General features: G+C 38.0%; 1 protein-coding gene across 25 annotated transcripts in view; it reads left to right on the forward strand.

Annotated features, from left to right (window-relative positions):
- Nucleotides 1-24,110, forward strand: part of ATG7 (autophagy related 7) — a 397,386-nt gene that overhangs the window by 263,176 nt on the left and 110,100 nt on the right. For 22 of the 25 annotated variants that reach the window (XR_001300297.2, XM_021068378.1, XM_021068379.1 and 19 more), the window contains 1 exon segment: nucleotides 16,203-16,325. Coding sequence is in view for 24 of the 25 variants with exons in the window: in XM_021068378.1 (XP_020924037.1) it covers nucleotides 16,203-16,325 (123 nt within the window). In the remaining variant the exon portion in view is untranslated. 25 annotated transcript variants of the gene reach the window in all.

The raw sequence follows: 24,110 nt of genomic DNA on the forward strand, positions 1-24,110 counted from the left end.
CCCAATCCAGGAACATGGAATATCTTTCCATTTCTTTACATCTTCTTTGATTTCTTTGATTAAAGTTTTATAGTTCTCGGCATATAGGTCCTTTACCTCTTTGGTCAGGTGTATTCCGAGGTATTTGATTTTGTGAGGTACAATTTTAAAAGGTATCGTATTTTTGTATTCCTTTTCTAATGTTTCATTGCTGGTATACAGAAATGCAACTGACTTCTGAATGTTAATCTTATATCCTGCCACTTTGCTGAATTTATTAATCAGTTCAAGGAGTTTTGGGGTTGAGTCCTTAGGGTTTTCTAGGTATAGTATCATGTCATCTGCATACAGTGACAGTTTTATCTCTTCTCTTCCTCTTTGGATGCCTTTTATTTCTTTTGTTTGTCTAATTGCTGTGGCTAGGACTTCCAAAACTATGTTGAAGAGCAGTGGTGAGAGTGGGCATCCCTGTCTTGTTCCAGATTTGAGTGAGAAGGCTTTCAGTTTTTCCCCATTGAGTATTATATTTGCTGTGGGTTTATCATAAATGGCTTTGATTATATTCAGGAATGTTCCCTCTATACCCACTTTGGCGAGGGTCTTGATCATGAATGGATGTTGAACTTTGTCAAATGCTTTTTCTGCGTCTATTGAGATGATCATATGATTTTTGACCTTTTTTTTGTTAATGTGGTGTATGATGCTGATTGATTTGCGTATGTTGAACCATCCTTGTGAACCTGGGATGAACCCAACCTGGTCATGGTGTATAATTTTTTTGGTATGTTGTTGGATTCGGTTGGCTAAGATTTTGTTGAGAATTTTTGCATCTATATTCATCAATGATATTGGGCGATAGTTTTCTTTTTTGGTGGTATCTCTGTCAGGTTTTGGAATGAGGGTGATGGTGGCCTCATAGAATGTCTTTGGGAGTATTCCTTCTTCAACCTTTTGAAAGAGTTTAAGGAGGATGGGCACCAATTCCTCTTTATAAGTTTGATAGAATTCACCTGTGAAGCCATCTGGTCCTGGGCTTTTATTTGTAGGGAGTGATTTTATGACCTCTTCAATTTCATTTCTAGTGATCGGTCTGTTCAGTTGGTCTGTTTCTGCTTGATTCAATTTTGGCAGGCTGTAAGATTCTAGAAAATTGTCCATTTCTTCCAGATTGTCAAACTTGTTGCCATACAGTTGTTCATAGTATTCTCTTATGGTTTTTTTTGTATTTCTGCTGTATCCATTGTGATTTCTCCTTTTTCATTTATAATTTTGGTTATTTGGGTTCTTCCTCTCGTCTTTTTAGTGAGTCTGGCCAGGGGTTTGTCAATTTTGTTCACCTTTTCAAAGAACCAGCTCTTGGTTTTATTAATTTTCTCTATTTTTTTGAGTCTCTATTTTATTGATTTCTTCTTTGATCTTTATAATTTCCTTCCTTCTGCTGACTTTAGGACTTTTTTGTTCTTCTTTTTCTAATTCGTTTAGGTGGAGGGTTAAGTTGTCAATTTGGGATCTTTCTTCTTTTTTGAGAAAGGCCTGGATTGCTATAAATTTCCCTCTGAGCACTGCTTTCGCAGCATCCCATAGATTTTGAGAGGTTGTGTCTTCATTATCATTTGTTTCAAGGTAGTTTTTAATTTCCTTCTTGATTTCCTCATTGACCCATTGGTTTTTTAGTAGCATGTTGTTGAGTTTCCATGTGGTAGGTTTTTTCTCTCTGCTTTTCCCATGGTTGATTTCTAATTTCATGGCATTGTGGTCAGAGAAGATACTTGAGATAATTTCTACGCTCCTAAATTTATTGAGATTCACTTTGTGTCCCAATATGTGGTCGATTCTTGAGAATGTTCCATGAGCATTTGAGAAGAATGTGTATTCTGATTTTTTTGGATGTAGTGTCCTGAAGATATCAATGAAGTCTAACTTTTCTATTGTTTCCTTTAGGATCTCTGTTGCTTTATTGGTTTTCTGTCTAGAGGATCTGTCCATTGATGTGAGGGGGGTATTTAGGTCTCCTACTATGATTGTATTCTCATCAATATCTCCCTTTATGTCTGTTAATATTTGTTGTATGTATCTGGGTGCTCCTATATTTGGGGCATATATGTTGATGATAGTAACATCCTCTCCTGGGATGGATCCCTTAATCATTAAATAGTGTCCTTCTTTGTCTTTCTTTATGTCTTTTGTTTTAAAGTCTGTTTTGTCTGATATGAGCATTGCGACTCTTGCTTTTCTGTCATGTCTATTGGTGTGAAATATTTTTCCCCAGCCTTTCACTTTCAATCTATATGTATCTTTTGTCCTAAGGTGAGTTTCTTGTAGGCAGCATATTGAAGGTTTTTGCCTTTTTATCCACTCAGCCACTCTGTGTCTTTTGATTGGGGCATTCAGTCCATTGACATTTAAGGTGATAATTGATAGATGATTATTTATTGCCATTTGAACCTTGTGTTCCAGTTGATTCTATGGTTCTCCATTCTTCCTTTCTTTTTTTTTTTTTTTTGTTTTTTGGTTGGATGGTCTCCTGTTGTTATCTGCTTGAGTGTATTTTTTTTTCATTTTTTGCATTTTTCCATCCCCTTATCTTTTTCTACTCCTTCTGGAATTCCTATTATGCGTAGATTGGCCCGCTTTATATTATCCCATAGGTCTCTTATATTGCTTTCCAGTTTTTTGATTCGGTTTTCTGTCTGTTGACCAGATTGAGTGATTTCCATTATTCTATCTTCCATATCACTGATTCGTTCTTCTGCATTGTTCATTCTGGTTTTTACTGCCCCTAGTTCAGTTTGCATCTCTGCAAATGAATGTTCTAGCTTTTCTTGGCTCCTCCTTATATTTTCTAGTTCCTTTCTGAGGGTATCTGCATTACTGTTCATATCTTCTCTTAATTCCTTCAGTATTTTCACTATTTCTCTTTTGAACTCCAGGTCTGTCTGACTGCAGAGATCTGTTTCATTGTTGACACACAGATTACTTTAAAAAGGAACTCAAAATTATAAGAAGGAGCCAAGAAAGATTAGAAAACTCATTTGCATACACAAAAGCTGAGTTAAAGTATTGAGATCAGAATGAATAATGCAGAGGAACAAATAAATGATTTGGAAGGTAGAATAATGGGAATTACCCAATCAGGACGGCAGGCAGAAAACCAAATGAAAAAAAAAAAAATGAAAGCAGTGTAAGAGGAGTTCTCGTTGTGGCTCATTGGGTTAAGAACCTGACATGGTGTCAGTGACAATGCAGATTTGATCCCTGGCTTTCCTCAGTGGGTTGAGGATATGACTTTGCTGCAAGCTGCAGTGTAGGCTGCACATAAAACTCAGAAGTGGTATTGGCATGGCTTTCATATAGGCTGGCAGCTGTAGCTCCAGTTTTGCCCCTAGCCTGGGAATTTCCATATGGTGCAGGTGTAGCCATTAAAAAAAAAAAAAAAAAAAAAAAAAAGACGCAGTATGAGAGAACTATGGAATACTATAAAGCAGGCCAATCCTGCACATGATAGGGATTCCAGAAGGAGAAGAAAAAGAAAAAGGGATTGAAAATATATTTGAAGAATTATGCCTGAAAACTTTCTAAATCTAAGGAAGGAAACAGATATTCAGATATAGGAAGCATGGAGGACCCCAAAAAAGATGAACCCAAACAGACCTACACCAAGATATACTGTAATAAAAATGGCAAAATAAAGATTAGAAGAGGATTCTAAAGGCAGCACAAGAAAAACAAAGAGTTTACTATAGGGGAACCTCCATAAGGCTATCAGCTGATTTTCTCTGAAGAAACAACTACAGGCCAGCAGAGAGTGGTAAGATATGTTCAGAGTTCTAAAAGGGAAGAAATTGCAGCCTAAAATACTATCTACCCAGCAGGATTATCATTTAAAATAGAAGGAGAAATAAAGAATTTCTCTGACAAACAAGAACTAAAAGAATATAACATAACTAAACCCATTTTAAAAGAAATACCGAAAGGTCTCCTCTAAATAGGAAATAAGTAAAAAAATACAGGATGGAGGAAATCACAGTTGGAAAGTAATCACTTAAATAAGTCAGTATACAGATTAAAAAAAGAAAAAAATTAAAAAAAAAACTATTTATGAAAACAATGATAAACAAAAGGAGAAACATGAAGATGTAAAAAAGAACATCAAAAGCGTAAAATGTGGTGAAGAAGAGTAAGAAAAATCTAGACTCTTGTTTAGAATGTGTTTGAGCTAGAATGTGTTTGAGCCTATGTGATTATCAGTCTAAAACAAGCAGATATATGTGATATAACATACGTGAAGAACAGGGCAACCACAAATCAAAAGCAAACAATACGTTCACAAAAACCAAAAAAAGAAGATGACAAAAGCATAAAAGGAAATTATCCAACTGAAAAAAAGAAAAAGGAACAAAGGAGAAACATAGACTCAGTTGGAAAACAAGGAGAAATTCTTTATTTCTCCTTCTATTTTAAATGATAATCCTGCTGGGTAGATAGTTTTTATTTTATTAATAAATACATATTAATAGTTACCATATATATCAGTGGATTGAATGCTCCAATCAAAAGATATAAAGTTTAAGACTGGATAAAAAAACAAGAGCCTACAATTTACTGTCTAAAAGAGGCTCCCCTTAGGGCAAAGGACATATATAAATTGAAAGTGAGGGGATGTCAAATTACCCATTACATTTTTCACAGAACTAGAACATGTAATCAAAAAATTCACATGGAACCATAGAAGATACAGAATTGCCCAAGCAGTCTTGAGGGGAAAAAAAAAAAACAAAGGGGGAGGCATAACTTTCCTAGACTTGAGACAATAGTACAAAGCTGCAGTAATCAAGACAATGTGGTACTGGTATAAAAGGAGACATATGGATCAGTGGAACAGAATAGAGAGCCCAGACACCTCTGGTCAATTGATCTTTGACAAAAGAAGCAAGAATATAACATGGGGGAAAAACAGTATCTTCAGCAAATGGTGCTGAGAAAACTGAACAGCTGCATGTAAATCAATGAAACTAGAACACACCCTCACACCTTGCACAAGAAAAACTCAAAATGACTTAAAGACTGAAACATAAGACATGACATAAAACTCCTAGAAGAGAGCATAGGCAAAACATTTTCTGACATAAACCATACAGTGTTTTCTTAAGTCAGCCTTCCAAGGCAATAGAAATAAAAACAAAATTAAACAGATGGGATCTAATCAAACTTAGAAACCTCTGCATAACAAAGGAAACCTTAAAAACAAACAAACAGAATGAGAAGACAATGTACGGAATGGGAGTAAATAGTTACAAATGATACAACCAACAAGGGCCTAAGCTCCAAAATATATAAACAACTCATAGAACTCAACAGCAAAAAAACCAACAACACAATTGAAAAATAGGCAGAAGATCTGATAGATATTTCTCCAAAGAAGACATATAGATGGCCAATAGGCACATGAAGAAATGCCCAACATCACTAAATATTAGAGTAATGCAAATCAAAACTACAATGAGGTACCACATCACAGTGGTCAGGATGGCCATCATTAACAAATAACAAATGCTGGAGAGGGTGTGGAGAAAATGGAACTCTCCTACACTATTGGTGAGAATGTAAATTGGTGCAAGCACTACAGACAACAGCATGGAGTTTCCTCAGAAAACTAAATAAAGAGAAAAAGAATGGATATATATGTGTGTGTGTGTGTGTGTGTGTGACTAGGTCACTATGCTGTACAGTAGAAATTGACAACACTAAACCAACTGTAATGGAAAAAATAAAAATCATTTACAAAAAAGAAAATTCATCAATAATTACTGAATTGTATACCTATCATGGGTGAGTTTTATGTTATTTTAATTATGCCTCAAAGTTGTTAAATTTTTAAAAGAAAACTAAAGAAAGAGCCATCACATGGGAGTTCCTATTATGGTGCAATGGTTATGAACCCAACTAGTATCCATGAGGATGCAGGTTTAATCCTTGGCCTCACTCAGTGGGTTAAGTATCTGGCATTGCCATGAGCTCTAGTGTAGGTTGCAGACATAGCTCAGATCCTACATTGCTTTGGCTCTGGCTGTGGCTGGCAGCTGCAGCTCCTATTCAACCCCTAGCCTGGGAACTTCCATTTGCTGCAGGTGCAGCCCAAAAAAGCAAAAACAAACAAAAACCCTACCATATGATCCAACAATCTTACTCCTGGGCAAATATCCAGACAACACTATAACTCAAAAAGATACATGATAGGAACCCCTATGTTCATATCAGCACTATTCGCAATAGCCAGTACATGGAAACAACCTAAATGTCCATCAACAGCTGAATGGATTAGGAAGATGTGGTACATATATACAGTGGAATACTACTCAGCCAAAAAAAAAAGAACCAAATAATGCCATTTGCAGCAACGTGGATGCCACTAGAGATTCTCATATTCAGTGAAGTAAGTCAGAAAGAGAAAGACAAATACTATATGATATCCCTCATATGCGGAATTTAAAATATGGCACAAATGAACCTGTCCACAAAGAAACAGATTCAGACATAAAGATCAGACTTGTAGTTGCCTGATGGGGGTGTTGGGGGGAGTAGGGAAGGAGTGGGATGGACTAAGGAGTTGGGGATTAGTAGTTGCAAATTATTGCATTTAGAATGCATAAGCAATGAGGTCCTACTGTTTGGTACAGGAAACTATATCAATTCTCTGGATAGATGGAAGATAATATAAGATGGAGAGTTTGTGTGTGTATGAGACTGGGTCACTTTGCTGTACTGCAAAAATTGACAGAACATTGTAAATCAACTATACTATAATTAAAAAATGGAAAAAAAATTTAAAAACTACATTTAAAAAAAAGAATTGCATTGAATCTGTAGATTGCCTTGGACCATATGGTCATTTTAACAATATTAATTCTTTTTAATGCAGGAATGTTATATCTTTCCATCTGTTTCTGTCATTTCCAGTTTCCTTCAACAGTGTCATATAGTTTTCAGACTATAGGTCTTTTGCCTCCTTAAGGAGGTTTATTCCTAGGTATTTTGCTTTTGGTTCAGTGATGGATAATATTGTTTCCTTGATTTCTGATATTTTATTTTTAGTGTACAGAATACAGCAGATTTCTATATGTTAATTTTGTATCAGCAGTGTTACCAAATTCATTGTTGAACTGTAGTAGCTTTCTAGTAGCAACTGTAGAGTTTCTTATGTATAGCATCATGTCATATGCAAACAGTGACAGTTTTACTTCTTTTTTTTCCAATACAGATTCTTTAATTTCTTTTTCTTCTCTAATTGCTGTGGTTAAGACTTCCAAAACTGTGTTCAATAAAAGTAGCAAGGTTGGACATCCTTGTCCTGTTCCTGATCTTCCAAGAAATTCTTTCAGCTTTTCATCATTGAGAATGATGTGAGCTATGGGTTTGCCATATATGGCCTTTACTGTATTGATGTGTGTTCCCTCTATGCCCACTTTCTGAAGAGTTTTTACCATAAATTAATGTTGAATTTTATCAAAACCTTTTTTTACATCTATTGAGATGATCATATGGTCTTTAGTCTTCAATTTGTTAATGTGGTATATCACACTGATTGATTTGTGGGTATCAAAGAATCCTTGCATTGCTGGGATAAATCTCTCTTGATCACGATATAGAATCCTTTTAATATATTGTTGGAGTCTGCTTGCTATATTTTGTTAAGGATTTTTGCATCTGTGTTTATCAGTGATATTGACCTGTAATTTTCTATTTTTGTGGTATCTTCGTTTGGTTTTAGTATGAAGGTGATGTTGGCCTTATAGAAAGAGTTCAGGAGTGTTCCTTCCTGTGCAGTTTTTTGGAACAGTTTCAGAAGGATAGATGTTAACTCTTCTCTAAATACTTGGTAGAATTCACCTGTGAAGCCATCTGGTCCTGAACTTTTGCTTTTTGGGAGTTTTAGAATTATTGATTCAAGTTCAGTACTGGTAATTTGTTTGCATTTTCTATTTCTTCCTGGTTCATTCGTGGGGCGTTATACCGTTCTAAGAATTTGTACATTTCTTCTAGGTTGTCCATTTTATTGGTGTATAGTTGCTTGAAGTGGTCTCTTAGGAGTTTTGTATTCCTGTGGTATCAATTGTAACTTCTTTTTCACTTCTGATTTTATGTATTTGGGCCTTCTTTTTTTTCTTGTTGAGTCTGGCTAGAGGTTGAGTTTATCTATCTTTTCGGAGGACCAGCTTTTAGTTTCATTGATTTTTTTCTATTGTTTTTTAGTCTCTATTTCATTTATTTCTGCTCTGGTCTTTATGATTTCTTTCCTTCTGCTATCTTTGTGCTTTGATTTTCTTTCTCTAGTTGCTTTAGGCATAAGGTTAGGTTGTTTGTTAACTTGAGATTTTTCTTGTTTCATTATGTAAGCTGGTATTGCTATAAACTTCCCTCTTAGAACTGTTTTGCTGCATCCCATAGGTTTTGGATCATCATGTTTTCATTTTCATTTCTCTCTAGGTATTTTTTTATTTCCTTTTTGATTGCTTCAGTGATCCAATGGTTGTTTGCTAGCATATTGTTTAACCTTCACATGTTTGTGTTTTTTGCAGTTTCTTTTTCTTGTTGTTGATTTCTAGTCTTATATTGTTGTGGTTGGAAATAATGCTTGGTATGATTTTAGTTTTCTTAAATTTACCACGGCTTGATTTGTGGCCAGGAAATGGCCCATATGCACTTGAAAAGTGTATATTCTGCTGCTTTCAGATGGAATTATGGGTGGAATGTTCTATACATATCAATTATATTCATCTGGTCTAATGTGTCATGTAAGGCCTATGTTTCCTTATTGATTTTTGTTCTGGGAGATCTATCCACTGATGCCATTGGGGTTTTAATGTCCCACATTATTAATGTGTTACTTTCATTTTCTCCTTTTATGTTTGTTAATATTTGCCTTATATATTGAGGTGTTCATACGTTAAATATATTTATATTTTTAGTTCTCTGAGAAATCTCCATACTGTTTTTCACAGTGGTTGCACCAATTTACATTCCCACCAACAGTGTAATAGGGTTCCCTTTTCTCCACACCCTCTCCAGCACTTATTGTCTGTAGACTATTTTGATGATGGCCTTTCGTACCTCATAGCAGTTTTGATTTGCATTTCTCTAATAATGAGTGATGTTGAACCTCTTTTCATGTGTTTTTTGGCCATCGTATGTTTCTTTGGAGAATTGTCTGTTTAGATCTTCTGCCCATTTTTTTGATGGGGTTGTTTGTTTTCTTGGTGTTGAGCTATAGGAGGTGTTTATAAATTTTGGAGATTAATCCCTTGTCAGTTGCTTCATTTGCAAATGTTTTCTCCCATTCTGTGGGTTGTCTTTTCATTTTGTTTAGGGTTTCCTTTTCTGTGCAGAAACTTTGAAGTTTAATGAAGTCCCATTTGTTTATTTTTGTTTTCATTGTCATTACTCTAGGAAGTGGATCTGAGAAGATGTTGCTGTCATTTATGTCAGAGAGTGTTTGGCCTATGTTTTTCTCTAAGAGTTTTATAGTATCTGCTCTTATAGTTAGGTCTTTAATCCATTTTGAGTTTATTTTTGCGTATGGTGTTAGAAGTGTTCTCATTTCATTCTTTTACATGTGGCTGTCCAGTATTCCCTGTACCACTTATAGAAGGGGCTGTCTTTTCTCCATTGTATATTCCTGCTTCCTTTGTCATAGATGAGTTGACTGTAGGTGCATGGGTTTAATTCTGGGCTTTCTATCCTGTTCCACTGGTCTCTATTTCTGTCTTTGTGCCAGTACCCTACAGTTTTGATGACTATAGATGTATAGTATAGTCTGAAGTCAGGCAGCCTGAATCCTCCAGCTCCATTTTTCTTTCTCAGGATGATTTTGGCTATTCTGCGTCTTTTTTGCTTCCAAACAAACTTTAAAATATTTTGTTCTAGTTCTGTAAAAAAAAGTCCTTGGTAATTTGATAGGGATTTCACTGAGTCTGTAGATTGCCTTTGGTAGTATAGTTATTTTCCAATCCAAGAGTGACAAGGGCTTAATATCTGAAATATAGAAACAGCTTATACAACTCAACAGCAAAAAAGCCAACAACCCAATGGAAAAATGGGCAAAAGGCCTGAATAGACATTTCTCCAATGAAGATATACAGATGGCCAACAAGCACATGGAAAAATACTCAACATGCCTGATTATTAGAGAAATGCAAATCAAAACTACTATGAGGTACCACCTCACACCAGTCAGAATGACCATCATTAATAAGTCCACAAATAACAAATGCTGGAGGGGGTGTGGAGAAAAGAGAACCCTCCTGCACTCTTGGTGGGAATATAAGCTGGTACAACCACTATGGAAAACAGTATGGAGGTACCTTAGAAATCTATACATAGAACTACCATATGACCCAGAAATCCCACTCTTGGGCATATACCTGGACAAAACTTTCCTTAAAAAAGACACATGCACCTGCATGTTCATTGCTTCACTATTCGCAATAGCCAAGACATGACGCAACGTCCATTGACAGATGGTTGAATTAGGAAGATGTGGCTTATATACACAATGGAATACTACTCAGCTATAAAAAGAACAAAATAATGCCATTTGCAGCACCATGGGTGGAACTAGAGACTCTCATACTAAGTGAAGTAAGTCAGAAAGAGAAGGATAAATACCATATCTTATCACTCATATCTGGAATCTAATATACAGCACAAATGAACCTTCCCACAGAAAAGAAAATCATGTAAACAGATTTGTGGTTGCCAAGGGGGAGGGGGATGGAGTGGGATGGATTGAGAATTTGGGGTTAATAAATGCAAACTATGCCTTTGGAATGGATAAGCAATGAGATCCTGCTGTATAGCACTGGAAACTATATCTAGTCACTTATAAGGGAATGTGATAATGTGAGAAAAAGAATGTATACATTTATGTGTAACTGGGTTACCTTGCTGTATAGTAGAAAATTGACAGAACACTATAAACCAGCTATAATGGAAAAAATATAAATCACTATTTAAAAAAAAAAATCTGACTTAAAAAGCTCAGTGGCTACAGAGGCATAGGTTCAATCCCTGGCCCATTGCAGTGGGTTAAAGGATCTGGCATTGCTGCAGCTGTGGCTCAAGTTCAGTCCCTGGCCCTGGTAACTTCTGTGTGCCGCCAGAAGTTCTACAAAAAAAGAGAAGTGGTATTTCTAAAATCATGCCTTAAGAAGAGATTCTAACATCTTTGTCCAAGGGTATTTGCTCAGATATGTCATGAATAAGGATAATGTAGGCTTATGAAACAGTTTAGTAAGGAAATTGTGTCCATCAGGAAAAAATCCGTATCTTTCTAGTAAAAGAATCATTATTATTTCTCTACTTAGCAAACTCTCCTTGTACCTTTAGAATACTATCAACTTTCCAAAATATAATGTGTATAAGACCACATATTATATAATTTACTTGAGGTGTTATATATTTTATGTTTTATAACAGGTTGTCTGTGCTCAAATTCATTGTGATACTATCCTTTTTTGATAATTTAAAACACATTTTTCCCCTTTAAGAAGGTTCAGCTGTTTGTAGAGGGGAAAAAACTCCTCCTACCTTTTATAAACTGCTTATACTCGTAACACAGATTAACTTCCCAGCACATAAAGGGAATACTGGGAAAGCTCTTGCATGATTAAATATGCCCCTAGAGGATTATGTTTTTCCACATATTTTTCAAGCCAGAGCTATTAATAATGTTTCAGCATTAAACTTTCTGTACATCCTGATTATGGGGGAGGTCTTTACTCATTCTGCCCATGCTGTTAGTTTTTCCACTGTCCAGATTTGTAGCATTACAACATTATCTGTGGAAACATATAATCTGAAATCTGAAAGTTTAATTAGGTTCCAACGAAGTGTCATCTCTGGATTTTTTTTTTCAAAGTTGTCCATTTTTCATCTCCTTGTCTTTTTTTTTAATTTACCAGAAACCTGGCACAAAGTAGCCATTTAATGAGTCTAATAAGTGATCGCTAAACACATAGTAGTTAGCATTTTGAAAAAGATGGCTCAACTTATCTGTGCATTTTTCCTGAGATAACATTCTGGTTTGTAAAGAATCTTGTAATTACTGAGAGATTCAGTTATTAAGTGTCTTTTTATCCAGGCATTGTGCGGTCAAATTAATTTACTATGGCTAATCAGTCAAAGACTGTACTTTGGTCTTGCCGTGGGGGGTAATGATGTGCCCCACCCCCAGCCCCCACCTCTCCAGGATTGCCTGCCTCTCTGTCCCTCCAGCCTATAGGTCTTTCCTCACCAGCCTCAGGTCCCTTCATTGCTACTCATTAGCCCCTCAAATTCTTTGACCCTGTTCTGCCAGTCCCCAGGCTTAGATAGGTCCTTAACCACCTTTATCCCCACATTTTTCTTTTCTGTCCTGAACAGGGGCTTTAGGTGGCTCAGCACCTCTCCTATGCTGCTAAGCAGCTTCCTTTCTCACCTTCCCCGGCCAGCTGTCCCAGATCATTACCAGCACCACCCCCCTCTCCCCACCCCATCTAGCTCTGGGGCCCACCCCACCCCCTTATCTGGCAGCTGATGACCTTGCTGCCTACAGTTCAGACCTTAGAACTCCTCAGCCCCAGTTCTCACTCTCCTGACTTAACCCTCCAGCCGCATTGCTTGTCCCTGCCTACACTTCCTGTGCTAGGGCAGAGCCACCGCTCCTCTCATGCTCTACCTTCCTCATTAGGGCTTTAGAGTTCTTCCTTTTCTGGAACCTTTCTCTGGCACTGAAGAAAAACATAAAAAATAGATTGAGATTTTAATATTAATTGAATAAGGAAAATGTGTGCATGGTTTTAAAAATTAAGGTAGTATATAGGAAGTTCCCCAGTGGCTCATATGGGTTAAGAATATGGCATCGTTACTGCTGTGGCTTGGGTCACTACTGTGGTGCGAGTTCAGTCCCTGGTCCCAGAATTTCATGCTGCGGGCATGGCCAAAACAAAAGGATTTAAGTAGCATAAAAGGACATACAGAGGCAACTACTTGATTTCAGCCGTGTGTGTGTGTGTGTGTGTGTGTGTGTGTGTGTGTGTGTGTGCGCGCGCGCGCGCGCATGTATGTTCTTCCAGGGGTATTATATCCACAACCAGGCCTAAATATATGTACATCTCCCTTTCCTCCTCTCTCCTTTTCCAGCTCTATTTCAAAAACATTGATACTAGGCATATGTTCTGGACATTGCTTTTTAATATATCTCTGTCTTGAAAATCAATGTATACCAGTGCTATAGAACTGCCTTGTTCTTTTAGTGGAGCCAGATTATGTTGTTGCTTATAAATATACCACAATTTAGTTAATCTGTCCCCTTTAAAAGTATAGTTATTCCTAATCTTTTGCTGCTCCAAACAGTGTTGCAATGAGGATTTTTCTCTATCAGTCTTGGTGCCCATACATGCAGGATATAAGCAGGAATGGTGTGGGCCTGCTGCTAAAGAGTCAACTTCTCATCCTCAGGTTTTCTTTAAAATGTTCACTTCGGGGAGTTCCCGTCATGGCACAGTGGTTAACGAATCCGACTAGGAACCATGAGGTTGCGGGTTCGGTCCCTGCCCTTGCTCAGTGGGTTAACGATCTGGCGTTGCTGTGAGCTATGGTGTAGGTTGCAGATGCGGCTCGGATCCCGCGTTGCTGTGGCTCTGGCGTAGGCCGGTGGCTCCAGCTCCGATTCGACCCCTAGCCTGGGAACTTACATATGCCGCGGGAGCGGCCCAAAGAAATAGCAAAAAGACAAAAATAAAAATAAATAAATAAATAAAATAAAATGCTCACTTCGTAAACTAAAAGATAATTGAGATTTTTTTTAAGGGTGGGGGGTGGATCACCATTCTGTAACCCTCAACAAGTCTTTGGGAAAAAGTCTTTGAAAATTCTTTGAAGTGGAATTGTTGAAATGAAAGGTTTATACATCTTCATTTCTAATGAGGAAAACTTAAAAAACAATTTTTTTTCCTAGAGTTTCCAGATGGCTCAGCAGTTTAAGGATCCAGCATTGTCACTGCTGTGGCTCAGGTTGCTACTGTGGCTTGGGTTTGATCTTTGGCCTGGGAACTTCTGCATGCTGCAGGCATGGCCAAAGAGGATTTTTTTTTTCTTCTATATCTTGTGTTATTGCTTCTCCAACCTTTCTGTTCATGTGTTGATTTCTTGGATTTATTTTCAATGTCTGCTACCTTTTTGAAACATTCATCTCTTTATTCTGAGTTTTGAGAGAATTTCTGAGGCACTCTCCTTCACTGCTTACTGCAATTGACAGTTCCTGTAGTCACTGGATTGTTAAACATGATAATCTTTTTTTTTTTTTTTTTTTTTTTTTTTTTGTCTTTTTGCCTTTTCTAGGGCCACTCCCGTGGCATTTGGAGGTTCCCAGGCTAGGGGTTGAATCAGAGCTGTAGCTGCCAGCCTACGCCAGAGCCACAGTGACTCGGGATCCAAGCCACGTCTGTGACCTACACCACAGCTCACAGCAACACCGGATCCTTAACCCACTGAGCAAGGCCGGGGATCAAACCCACAACCTCATGGTTCCTAATAGGATTCGTTAACCACTGCACCACGACGGGAACTCCATGATAATCATTTTTTTTGTTTGCTTCTAAGTACTCATATGTTCTTATTTTGTTCTCCTCAAAAGACTACCAGTCTCTTATCTTTTTATTTTTATTAAAGGACAGCATGTATATGAAAAAGCGCTTGATAGTTTTTTGCAAAGTACTCCTTTGTTCCCAGAAGCCAGCTAAAGAACAAATATTTCCAGCACCGCCCAGCCTCCTGTGTGGCCCTTCCAATTACAGTCCTTCCAGGGATAACCACTCTCCTGACTTCTTGATTTAGGTTTTAGTGTTTGTTTTTTAATTATATAATTGTAATCCTGTAGTGCAGTAGAATAGTACTGCTTCTCCCTTCTTTTGTTTTTCATTGTTTATGGAGTTCCCTTGTGATGTAGTGGGTTAAGGATCTAGTGTTGTCACTGCTGTGGTACAGGTACGATCCCTGGCCTGGGAACTTATGTGTGTTGTGGGTGTGCCCCCCTCCCCCAAAAAATATTGTTTGTGAAAACTGTCTATATTGTTGCATGTGGTTGTCATTTGTTTCATATCTGTGTATCATTCTATTGCATGAGTAAACCACAGTTTGTTAATGGATGCTGCTATAGATAGACTCTTGAGTAGTTCCTAGTTTTGGACTATTATGAATAGTGCTGCTATGGACATTTTTATTCAGGTCTTCTCATGCACATATGTATACAATTTTTGTTGTGTGTTTATATGTAGGAATAAAATTTCTTGATCACAAGGCCTACAAATGTTAAACCTCTAAACTGGTTATCTCACTTTGCATTCATATGAAAATGCTGGTTATTCCACATCCTTGGCAGTACTTGGTATTTTCTGTCTCTTTAATTTTAGCCATTCCAGTAGGTATAAAGTAGTAGTTCATTGTGGTTTTAGTGTTTTCTTTTATCATTCTCCTGATCAATTGTAATGTTGAGCAGCCTTTCATATGTTTACTGGCTATTTGAGCAACTTTTTTTGTGAAATTCACTTTTACATTAAAAATTTTTGTGGTAGGTCACATTTCCCACCCTTTTGTTTTTATCTTTCACTTTGTCCTCAAATTTTTTTCTTGGCTCTTCTTTTGTTTATTATTTTTTTCCTAAAAAGTTAACTTTTAGGGGAGTTCCCGGCGTAGCTCAGTGGTTAATGAATCTGACTAGGAACCGAAGGTTGCGGGTTCGATCCCTGGCCTTGGGTTAAGAATCTGGTGTTGCTGTGGCTCTGGCGTAGGCTGGAAGCTGCGGCTCTGATTTGACCCCTAGCCTGGGAATCTCCATGTGCTGCAGGAGTGGCCCTAGAAAAGGTAAAAAGACAAAAAAAAAAGTTAACTTTTAAATCAGTAGCTCAACTCATCTAGAATTTTTAGTGAATTTCCATGTAACTTTTCTTTTGAGAAACATTGTCAGCTGAATTGGAAGATGATACCATTGTTCTTTCTAAGAAAAAAAAAAAAGATAAATACTAATCCCTCCAGTTTTGTGCCTACCAGATTGATTTTTTTCCCCACATTTAATTTTTAATTCTAGTTTTAGTTCCATTTTTGAGAGGTGATTATTAGAAGTGAAAATCTTTTAATATGCATTTTAAAACCTACAGCCCCTCATTTTAAAAAATGTAAATGTCTTACAGGTTCTTGATCAATATGAACGGGAAGGATTTAATTTCCTAGCAAAGGTGTTTAATTCTTCACATTCCTTCTTGGAGGACTTGACTGGTCTTACCTTGCTGCATCAAGAGACCCAGGCTGCTGAGGTAAGATGGGAACAGACTTTTTGTTCAGAAGACTGATGTGTTTGAAACTTATTTGATAGATTTATGAAAAAGAAAGGAAGCAGTTAATTATGATTTTTTTTCCCTTAGAACAAAATCACTAAATAAGTCTGCTGCTTCTCAGAAAATGAACCTTCTGCCATTGCTAGTGTTGCTGTGTGATGGTTGTTGTATGGTAGGTGCCAAATAAATGCACACAGTTGCTGATGAAGGATGTACAGGTCATTGATTTCCATACACCTCTGGTCCTTACTACGCAACAGCATGCTGGTGGCTGTTGGAAAGTTGTCTGCAATGTCCATACATCAAAACACAAGTGAGGGAAGACACTGGACTCTGGCCATGTTCTTGAGAGAGAACATGCCTGGCTTCTACTTCACAATTGAATGAGTCTTCTTGAGGCCACCAAACCCCATCATGGAATGGCTTCCTCCGTTACAACCTAAGGGAGTTTTATTTTCCTTGTCATTTAGAATTTGCCAGGATCTTGATTTCCTGGGTTGTGGTCCTTTTTTTTTTTTTTTTAAACTGTGATTACAAAATAGATTATCATTTTGTTTGCTGGGGCATGCTGTATATGTGTTGCACTATCAGATCACTTGACAAAACAGACTGTTCCTCAACATGGATGCATGAGATTAAATCAGCATCCTGCTCACCAGTAACCTGAGTAAAAAGCGCTTAGGAAAAAATGTGGTCTGTCCTAGCATTTCCACAAGCTACTTAAGGAAAACCTCTGGTGCCTCTTTCCTGCAGAGTAGAACACTTGCAAAGTTACCATTAGTCCCATAGTCCTATTCCTTGATTACCGCCTGGGGTTGTATAACCTCAGCACTGGGGGGAGGCCCTAGTGGTCAGTGAGTGATGGTCAAGCCCAAGGTGGGACTAACTGATAGTGCAAAGATTGCTGTTTGGAAGACTGGAACTAGTACTGAGAATGGGAAAACCATGTAGGATCAAATCTTTTGAAGCTTTCAGCAGATCGGAATAAGATTTGTAGGCACAGCGGAGAGGAATGATAGTGCTTCTCTAATGCTAGACTTAGAACTGAAACTTACTCTTCTTTAACTTGCTTTGGTGTCCTCTGGGCATTCACCAGATGGAATCTTCCACTTATGACTAATAGTTAGGCCCACATAGAGTCTCTTAGCTTCATTTTCAGGAGATGAATGGCATCTTTTCAGGACTTTAAGTGACTTTGAGATTTTCCTCAGAGCTATGATTGGCTTCCCAGACAAGGTTCAGAATATTGTATTGACCATGGCTGCCATTTTGTCTTTTGAGCAGCTCCAATGGTGAGGGAAACAAATTTGCAGGTCTTTTCAACCATGCAATTGTTTATCTAGTTGACTGGGAGAATTTTTCCACCAAGCTGGAAATAATTCACAAACTTCTCTTTAGTTGCCTAGATGAATTGCAACTTGAAATCGACTCCATATTTCATTTTTTTTAAAAAGAGCAGATGCTAGCATAATGGGCAGATTGCTTGGTTAAACCTGGCTTGTTTTGTGTTCTACTTGTTCAAACATGAGTAGCCTTTCCAAAGACCCAGAAGAGAAGGAGAAATTTAAAAGAGCAATAGTGGCTAGATGGTAGGGCAGGAGGGGGTATGATTTCATCTACAGGTCCTAGTTTTCTTTTTGAAGTTTTCTTCCCTTAAATTATATTTATAGTTTTGGTATCCTAAGCCACACATCAAATTTTTAGATTAGAGATGGTGAACAGGTTGGCCTATGAGCCAGATATGGCTACAGGTGTGTTTTGTTTGGCCTACCCTATGTGTTAAATTGAGAATAAAGCCAACATTTTAAAATTATGAGTTTTACATAAAAATGTGAATTTTCCCATTTCCAACTTATTGATCTGGCAACCCTAAGCCTGCATTCCTTAATAGTGAGGGTTAGCTGGAGCCAAGAAACAAATTTTGTAGATAAATAATGTATTTGATACAAAAGTTTAAAAGCATAAAAATAGCCTGTGTGGAAAGAAAACCTTCTTTGTACACCTGTCCCTCACCACCTAGCTCCCTTCCTGAGCACAAATACTGCTGTTAGTTTCTTGCCCAGAGATATCCTTTAGGTGACAGTGCTCTTCAATCGATGACCTTATTGGTATTGGAATCTGCAACTCCTGTCTTAGGAAAGGACAGTTGTTTTTCCTAAAAAGCTCTAAATAGGACTATGTTTTAAATAGATAATGTTCACCAGCAGACCTCAATAGCAACAAAAATCATTGTCTTAACCTACGTTACCTTACTGTGAAAAACGTGTGTAAATAAATATGAATATCGAAAAATATATACATATCTGGATAAAGGCAGTGTCGTGATTTGCATAGTAGATTCCTGGTGCATTTATAGATGTTCAGTAATAAAATACAGACTTCAGCATCCTCTATAGTAAGGTCCCAACTTTTTTTTTAAGCAATGCTGTTAAGAATGCCAGTTAATTCTCATCTCAGTCTAACTGGTTTCATTCATCAACATCAGAATTGCAAAAGACAGTATCATTTTGTCTTTTTTGGAGGGCGGCACCCATGGCATATGGAGGATCCCAGGCTAGGTGTCCAATCAGAGCTGTAGCCGCAGCAAATGCCAGATCTAAGCCACATCTGTGACCTACACCACAGCTCATGGCAACACCAGATCCTTAACCCGCTGAGCAAGGCCAGGGATCGAACCCGCAACCTCATGGTTCCTAGTCAGATTCGTTTCCACTGTGCCATGACGGGATGACGGGAGCTCCTTAGAAGACAGTATGATTTTATGTATTGTTTATAAGATATTTATTTGTATAAATACTGGTTTTAAAAAAAAAGCTTTACTGAACATCTTTTGAAAACTTGGTAGCAAGGCACTCTGCTAGTATCTGGATACAGAGGTTAATGGGATGAGCTCACAGTCTAATGTGAGAAGCAGAGATGTAAATAGTGAACTCTAATATCATCGAAAATGTTTTAGTCATTTATATGTTAGATGCTTAGGAGCAGTTATACTGCCTGGAGAGTAAAGTATCAAGGAAAGCCTCTTAAGGAAGGAAACAAACATTCCGGTTAGTTTTAAAGGATGAGTAAACTCTCTAAAAGTAAGAACTGGGGAATTCCCTTGTGACCCAGCGGGTTAAGAACCCAACTAGTATCTGTGAGGTTGCAGGTTTGATCCCTGGCCCCCGCTCAGTGGGTTAAGTATCCAGTGTTGCCACGAGCTGCGATGTAAACTGCAGATGCAGTTCAGATCTGGCATTGCTGTGGCTGTGATGTAGATCACAGATGCAGCTCCAATTCGACCCCGAGTTTGGGAACTTCCATATACCACAGGTGTAACCATAAAAAAGAGAAGAAAAACAAAAAAATTAAAAATCAAAAAAAAAAAAAAAAAAAGCGGATTTGAGCAGGAAAAAGTAGGGAAGGAATAGGACAGGGAGGAGGGCCTGGACGATCTAGGGATAAAGGTCTCAGAGGCCAGGAGTCTTTAATGTGTTACTCAGAATCTCAAGCACTTAAACAGGGCTAGAGTTACTGAGAATCAGATATAATGTATTTTTTTAATAACAGCTTTATTGACTTATAACTCACATACCATGAAATTCACCTTTTTAAAGTGTACAATTCAGTGGTTTTTAGTATATTCAAAGAGTTGTTGTGCTACTGCTACTACTAAGCTTAGTATATTTTCATCTGCAAAAGGGAGCTCTGGACCCATTAAGCAGTTACTCCCCATTCCCATCTCCACCTCCCAGTCCTGGTAACCTTCTGTCTCTGTGGATTTGCCTATTCTGGACATGTCACATAAATGGAATCAAACAACATGTAGCCTACAGCCTGGTGTCTGTAAGTTAGCATAATGTTTTCTAGGTTCATCCATGTTGTAGCATGATAATTCTTTTCAATTTAAAGAAGAAATATTTTGATGCTGATAAATGTTCACATATCCCTTAACACCCTTGGTCTTTCTCCCAAAATATAGCCCCTTTAATGAAGGCTGAATGCAAAGCTGATCCTACCAGAGACTAAAGATCCCTTTATTTTCCTAGAAAGAGGCTCAGAGAGAATGGATTGAAAGATATATTCAAGACAGACTCATCCAGATTTAGTGAGGTGGACCAATACAATTCAATTTTTTGCACCCATCCCCCCTCCATTATCAAATATCCAAAAATGATTGCCATAATTTTAGGCTAGGTTACCAGTATAATGATAGTGCTATTGAGATGAACAGAGGAATTGCCAGATTGGTTTCTATTGGCGGAGGGGTTGAGGAGCAAGATGTGGAACGGGGCTAGCAGTGGGGTGGTGGGGGGTGTCAGACTTAAAAAGATAAGTTTGTCTTGGTATATGATGATTTTGAGGTAATGGAATAAATGAGTGAAAATGACTAGGGGGTATTAGAGATGGGATGGGGATAGAGCTTGGAGAAAGAACACAGAACCGGCATATTGATTGAGCAGACAAAAGAAAATTTTCTTGGAGTTCCCGTCGTGGCGCAGTGATTAACGAATCTGACTAGGAACCAAGAGGCTACAGGTTTGATCCCTGGCCTTGATCAGTGGGTTAAGGATCCGGCGTTGCCGTGAGCTATGGTGTAGGTTGCAGACGCGACTTGGATCCCACGTTGCTGTGACTATGGTGTAGGCCGGCGGCTGTGGCTCTGATTGGACCCCTAGCCTGGGAACCTCCATATGCTGCGGGAAGCGGCCCTAGAAAAGGCAGAAACACACACAAAAAAAAAAAAAAAAAAAAGAAAGAAAGAAAAGAAAAGAAAATTTTCCTGTTGCATTTAGTGCAATGCAGAGAAGCCATAGAGCTAGGATGCCATAAAAATACTTAAACAAGAAATGTGTGTGGTTGTTTAATTTTATCTCTAGTTGTAGACTAAAAAATGAAAAACACCCACCTCATAAGTGTTTTTGCTAATGTTAACATTTCTTAAAGAAGGGATATTAGACAGAGACCCATATACTCTGTAGCCTGTTGAGCTGCCAAATCGTAGGTACATTCTGCCCATGAGGTATTAAAAAGGCCCCATTCAGCTTTTTACTCTCTCAAAACGTTGCTGTCTGAATAGGGAATTTTGCATGGAGTTCTGACCTTTACTTCCGTGACCCTTGTTGAAAATGTGTTTGAATCCTTCTTGGAGACTGACCCCACTTTCCTATGGCTCCTTGACAACTGTTGATCCCAGTTGGAACCAAAGGAAGTGGCCTTAAAGTTGATGAAGCACAAGAAATCCAAGGCACAAAGCTGTTGAAGTGCTTACCAAATACTCTTTAAATTGCTGAATTTGTTGAAGAAAGGCTGTCTAAATCAAACATGTGAGTGACTTAGCCATCTTTTCCTAAAATTTGCTGTGACTTATTTTCTTAGGGTTATTTTTCATCAAGTATCAGTTCACGTGTACTGATTTCATTCCAGCTGTGAGTTCACCATTGTGCTGTGGGAAACACCAAATAATTTTCACATTCTGTCTGCCTAGAGAGGAAGTGCTGATTTAAAAAGTTAATAAAACCAGCTATCTTGGTATATCCTTGAGATCCTCAAATTCTAAAATCCTGTAACCCAACTTTCCCGAAAGACCTCATTCTCATTATTGAACATTTGCAAGTTTCTTGATTCCGGGATTAATTTTAAACTGTTTTCTTCCCTTGATTATATTATCACTATTTGATGCTGTGTCATACAGTTATTTTTCAGGATTTCAGTTACAGCACTCCTTTAAAATAGCTGCATTTTTGTCAGGGTTTTGCTAAGCAGAACTTAGTTTTGAAGAATTGGGGATTAATGGATGATTTAGTTAAAAGGTAAGTTTAGCACACCAGCTGTAACTTAGGATATAAAATCATAAATAGGCTACAAATGAACAAGGCTGAGTGATGGGCTGATAACTGAATTAAAACTCAGCTTCTGACTCATCCACTACAGAATTCAGAATTTTAGAAAATAAAATGCCTAGTTCTCTCATAGTAGGAAAGTCATATGAAAAACATTATAATCATGTGATATGACTTCACTGGCATGACAATTTACTATTCAGCAAAGTAAAGAACACGATTAACAAGTGTTTCTGCGGGCCTTTTTGCGCTTACATTGAGTTTTTGGCCTCTCCCCCTCACAGCTGTTTTTGATTTGGTTCCTGTGGAATATTTTTGTTTTGTTTTGTTTTGTATTTAACAACAGTCAGATATTTATGTACAGCTTCATCAAGAGCCTCCGATGACAAATACGCCTTTGGAGGCCAGTAGAAGCTGTGGGAAACCCCCGTGTCAGCACTTAAACCTGTTTCCAGTGGAGAGAAATCACTCTAGGGACTGGCCGAGCCTTCTCGTGAATCCACTTCTCTTTTCTAAAGCCTTTTGCTAGCCCACTTCCAACCCTCACTGGCCCCTTCTGAGATACTATCGTGCTTTGATTTTTCCTTATGAAGCAATCCCTCAAGACACAGCCCTGGCCTTATTTGCTCAGTGAGGGGGGAAAGGCAGAAATAGCAGGCAGAAAGCCATTTATGTCTTAGATTGGAAACCAGAGCCCAGTTTTTGAAATAAGGCTTGGCAGTATCCCTTCAGAGCTCACTTTATAAATTGAGTCCCTTTTATTTGTTGTCAGAGCTATCTACATGGATTTGAGATGTTCAGATAAGTTGGTTTTAGGGAACGATCCAATTGCAGGATAGACTGTGAAGCCTGGGCAGAGTTCCCTGCCCTTTAGAAGAGGAGTCTTGGATGAAACAGCCCACTTAGAGGTCCACAGTGGGGGGGGGGGCAGCATGCCATAAATGCTCAAAGCAGAATTTAAACAGCTAATATGAAGTAATAGAACATGGAAACTGCTTCCTCAAATTTTAGTCCCTGTTCTGCTGCTCTCATGAATATATTTGGACCAACATTAAGTTCATCAGTTTCCTCACTTAAGGAGATTGAACCATGTGTAAAATCCTTTTTAGCTCTACTAATTCAGTGATTTTTGACTCACTGTACCTAGTATGACCAAGATGTTAAAAAATGGCCAATTTTTATATCAAAGTGATTCCTTTTTATACATTATATAAATATTTGCTGGTATCTTTCATCTCTGGCTGCCATTGCTAGCAGCAGTTTTGATTGCATTCTTTTTGAGATTTAGATCTACTTTGAACCTTAAAAGATCATTTCTCATACTTTGTATGGGCTAGTGTGTATAGCAGTGTATATAAGTCCAAAATGGCACAGTCCAGCCAAATAACTAACCTCATTCTCCAGACTTGGGCACACAGGACTTTTGGTTTCTTCGTAAATTCAAGTCTCCCCTCCCTGTCATTGAATGTGTTCATAAAACAAGTCGCTCACTACCTTTTCATACAGCCTCCAAAGACAGATTCCAAAACCCTCTTGGTTTAAGTACTGGCAGCATCCTTAGAGTGTTGAATGTATAATATCTGATAGGTTTGTTTAAAAATTGGCCGTAGTAGTCTGCAACAGTCATAGAATATATGAGTGCCTGAACTCTGGCTGGTGAGAAGGTCTGAGTTCATAGCCCAGCATCAGCAGATGGCCAAGATTGCTGTGTTCACCTGTGTGAGCGTGCAGGGCAGGACCATGTGCAGTAGCCCTGTGAAAGACCTTGGGTCACTTATCTCACTGAGCTTCATTTTCCTTATTTGTAGGATGGAGCCAATAATTCCTACTTTTCACAATTACTGTGAGCATTAAATAAGAAAGCACCTAACTAAAGAAAAGACTGATTGGGCTCCATCACAGCTTAAAACCACTTCAAAGGACACTATCAAGAAAGTAAAAG

This window comes from Sus scrofa, chromosome 13 (assembly GCF_000003025.6).
Source record: "Sus scrofa isolate TJ Tabasco breed Duroc chromosome 13, Sscrofa11.1, whole genome shotgun sequence".
Taxonomy (NCBI): Eukaryota; Metazoa; Chordata; class Mammalia; order Artiodactyla; family Suidae; genus Sus; species Sus scrofa.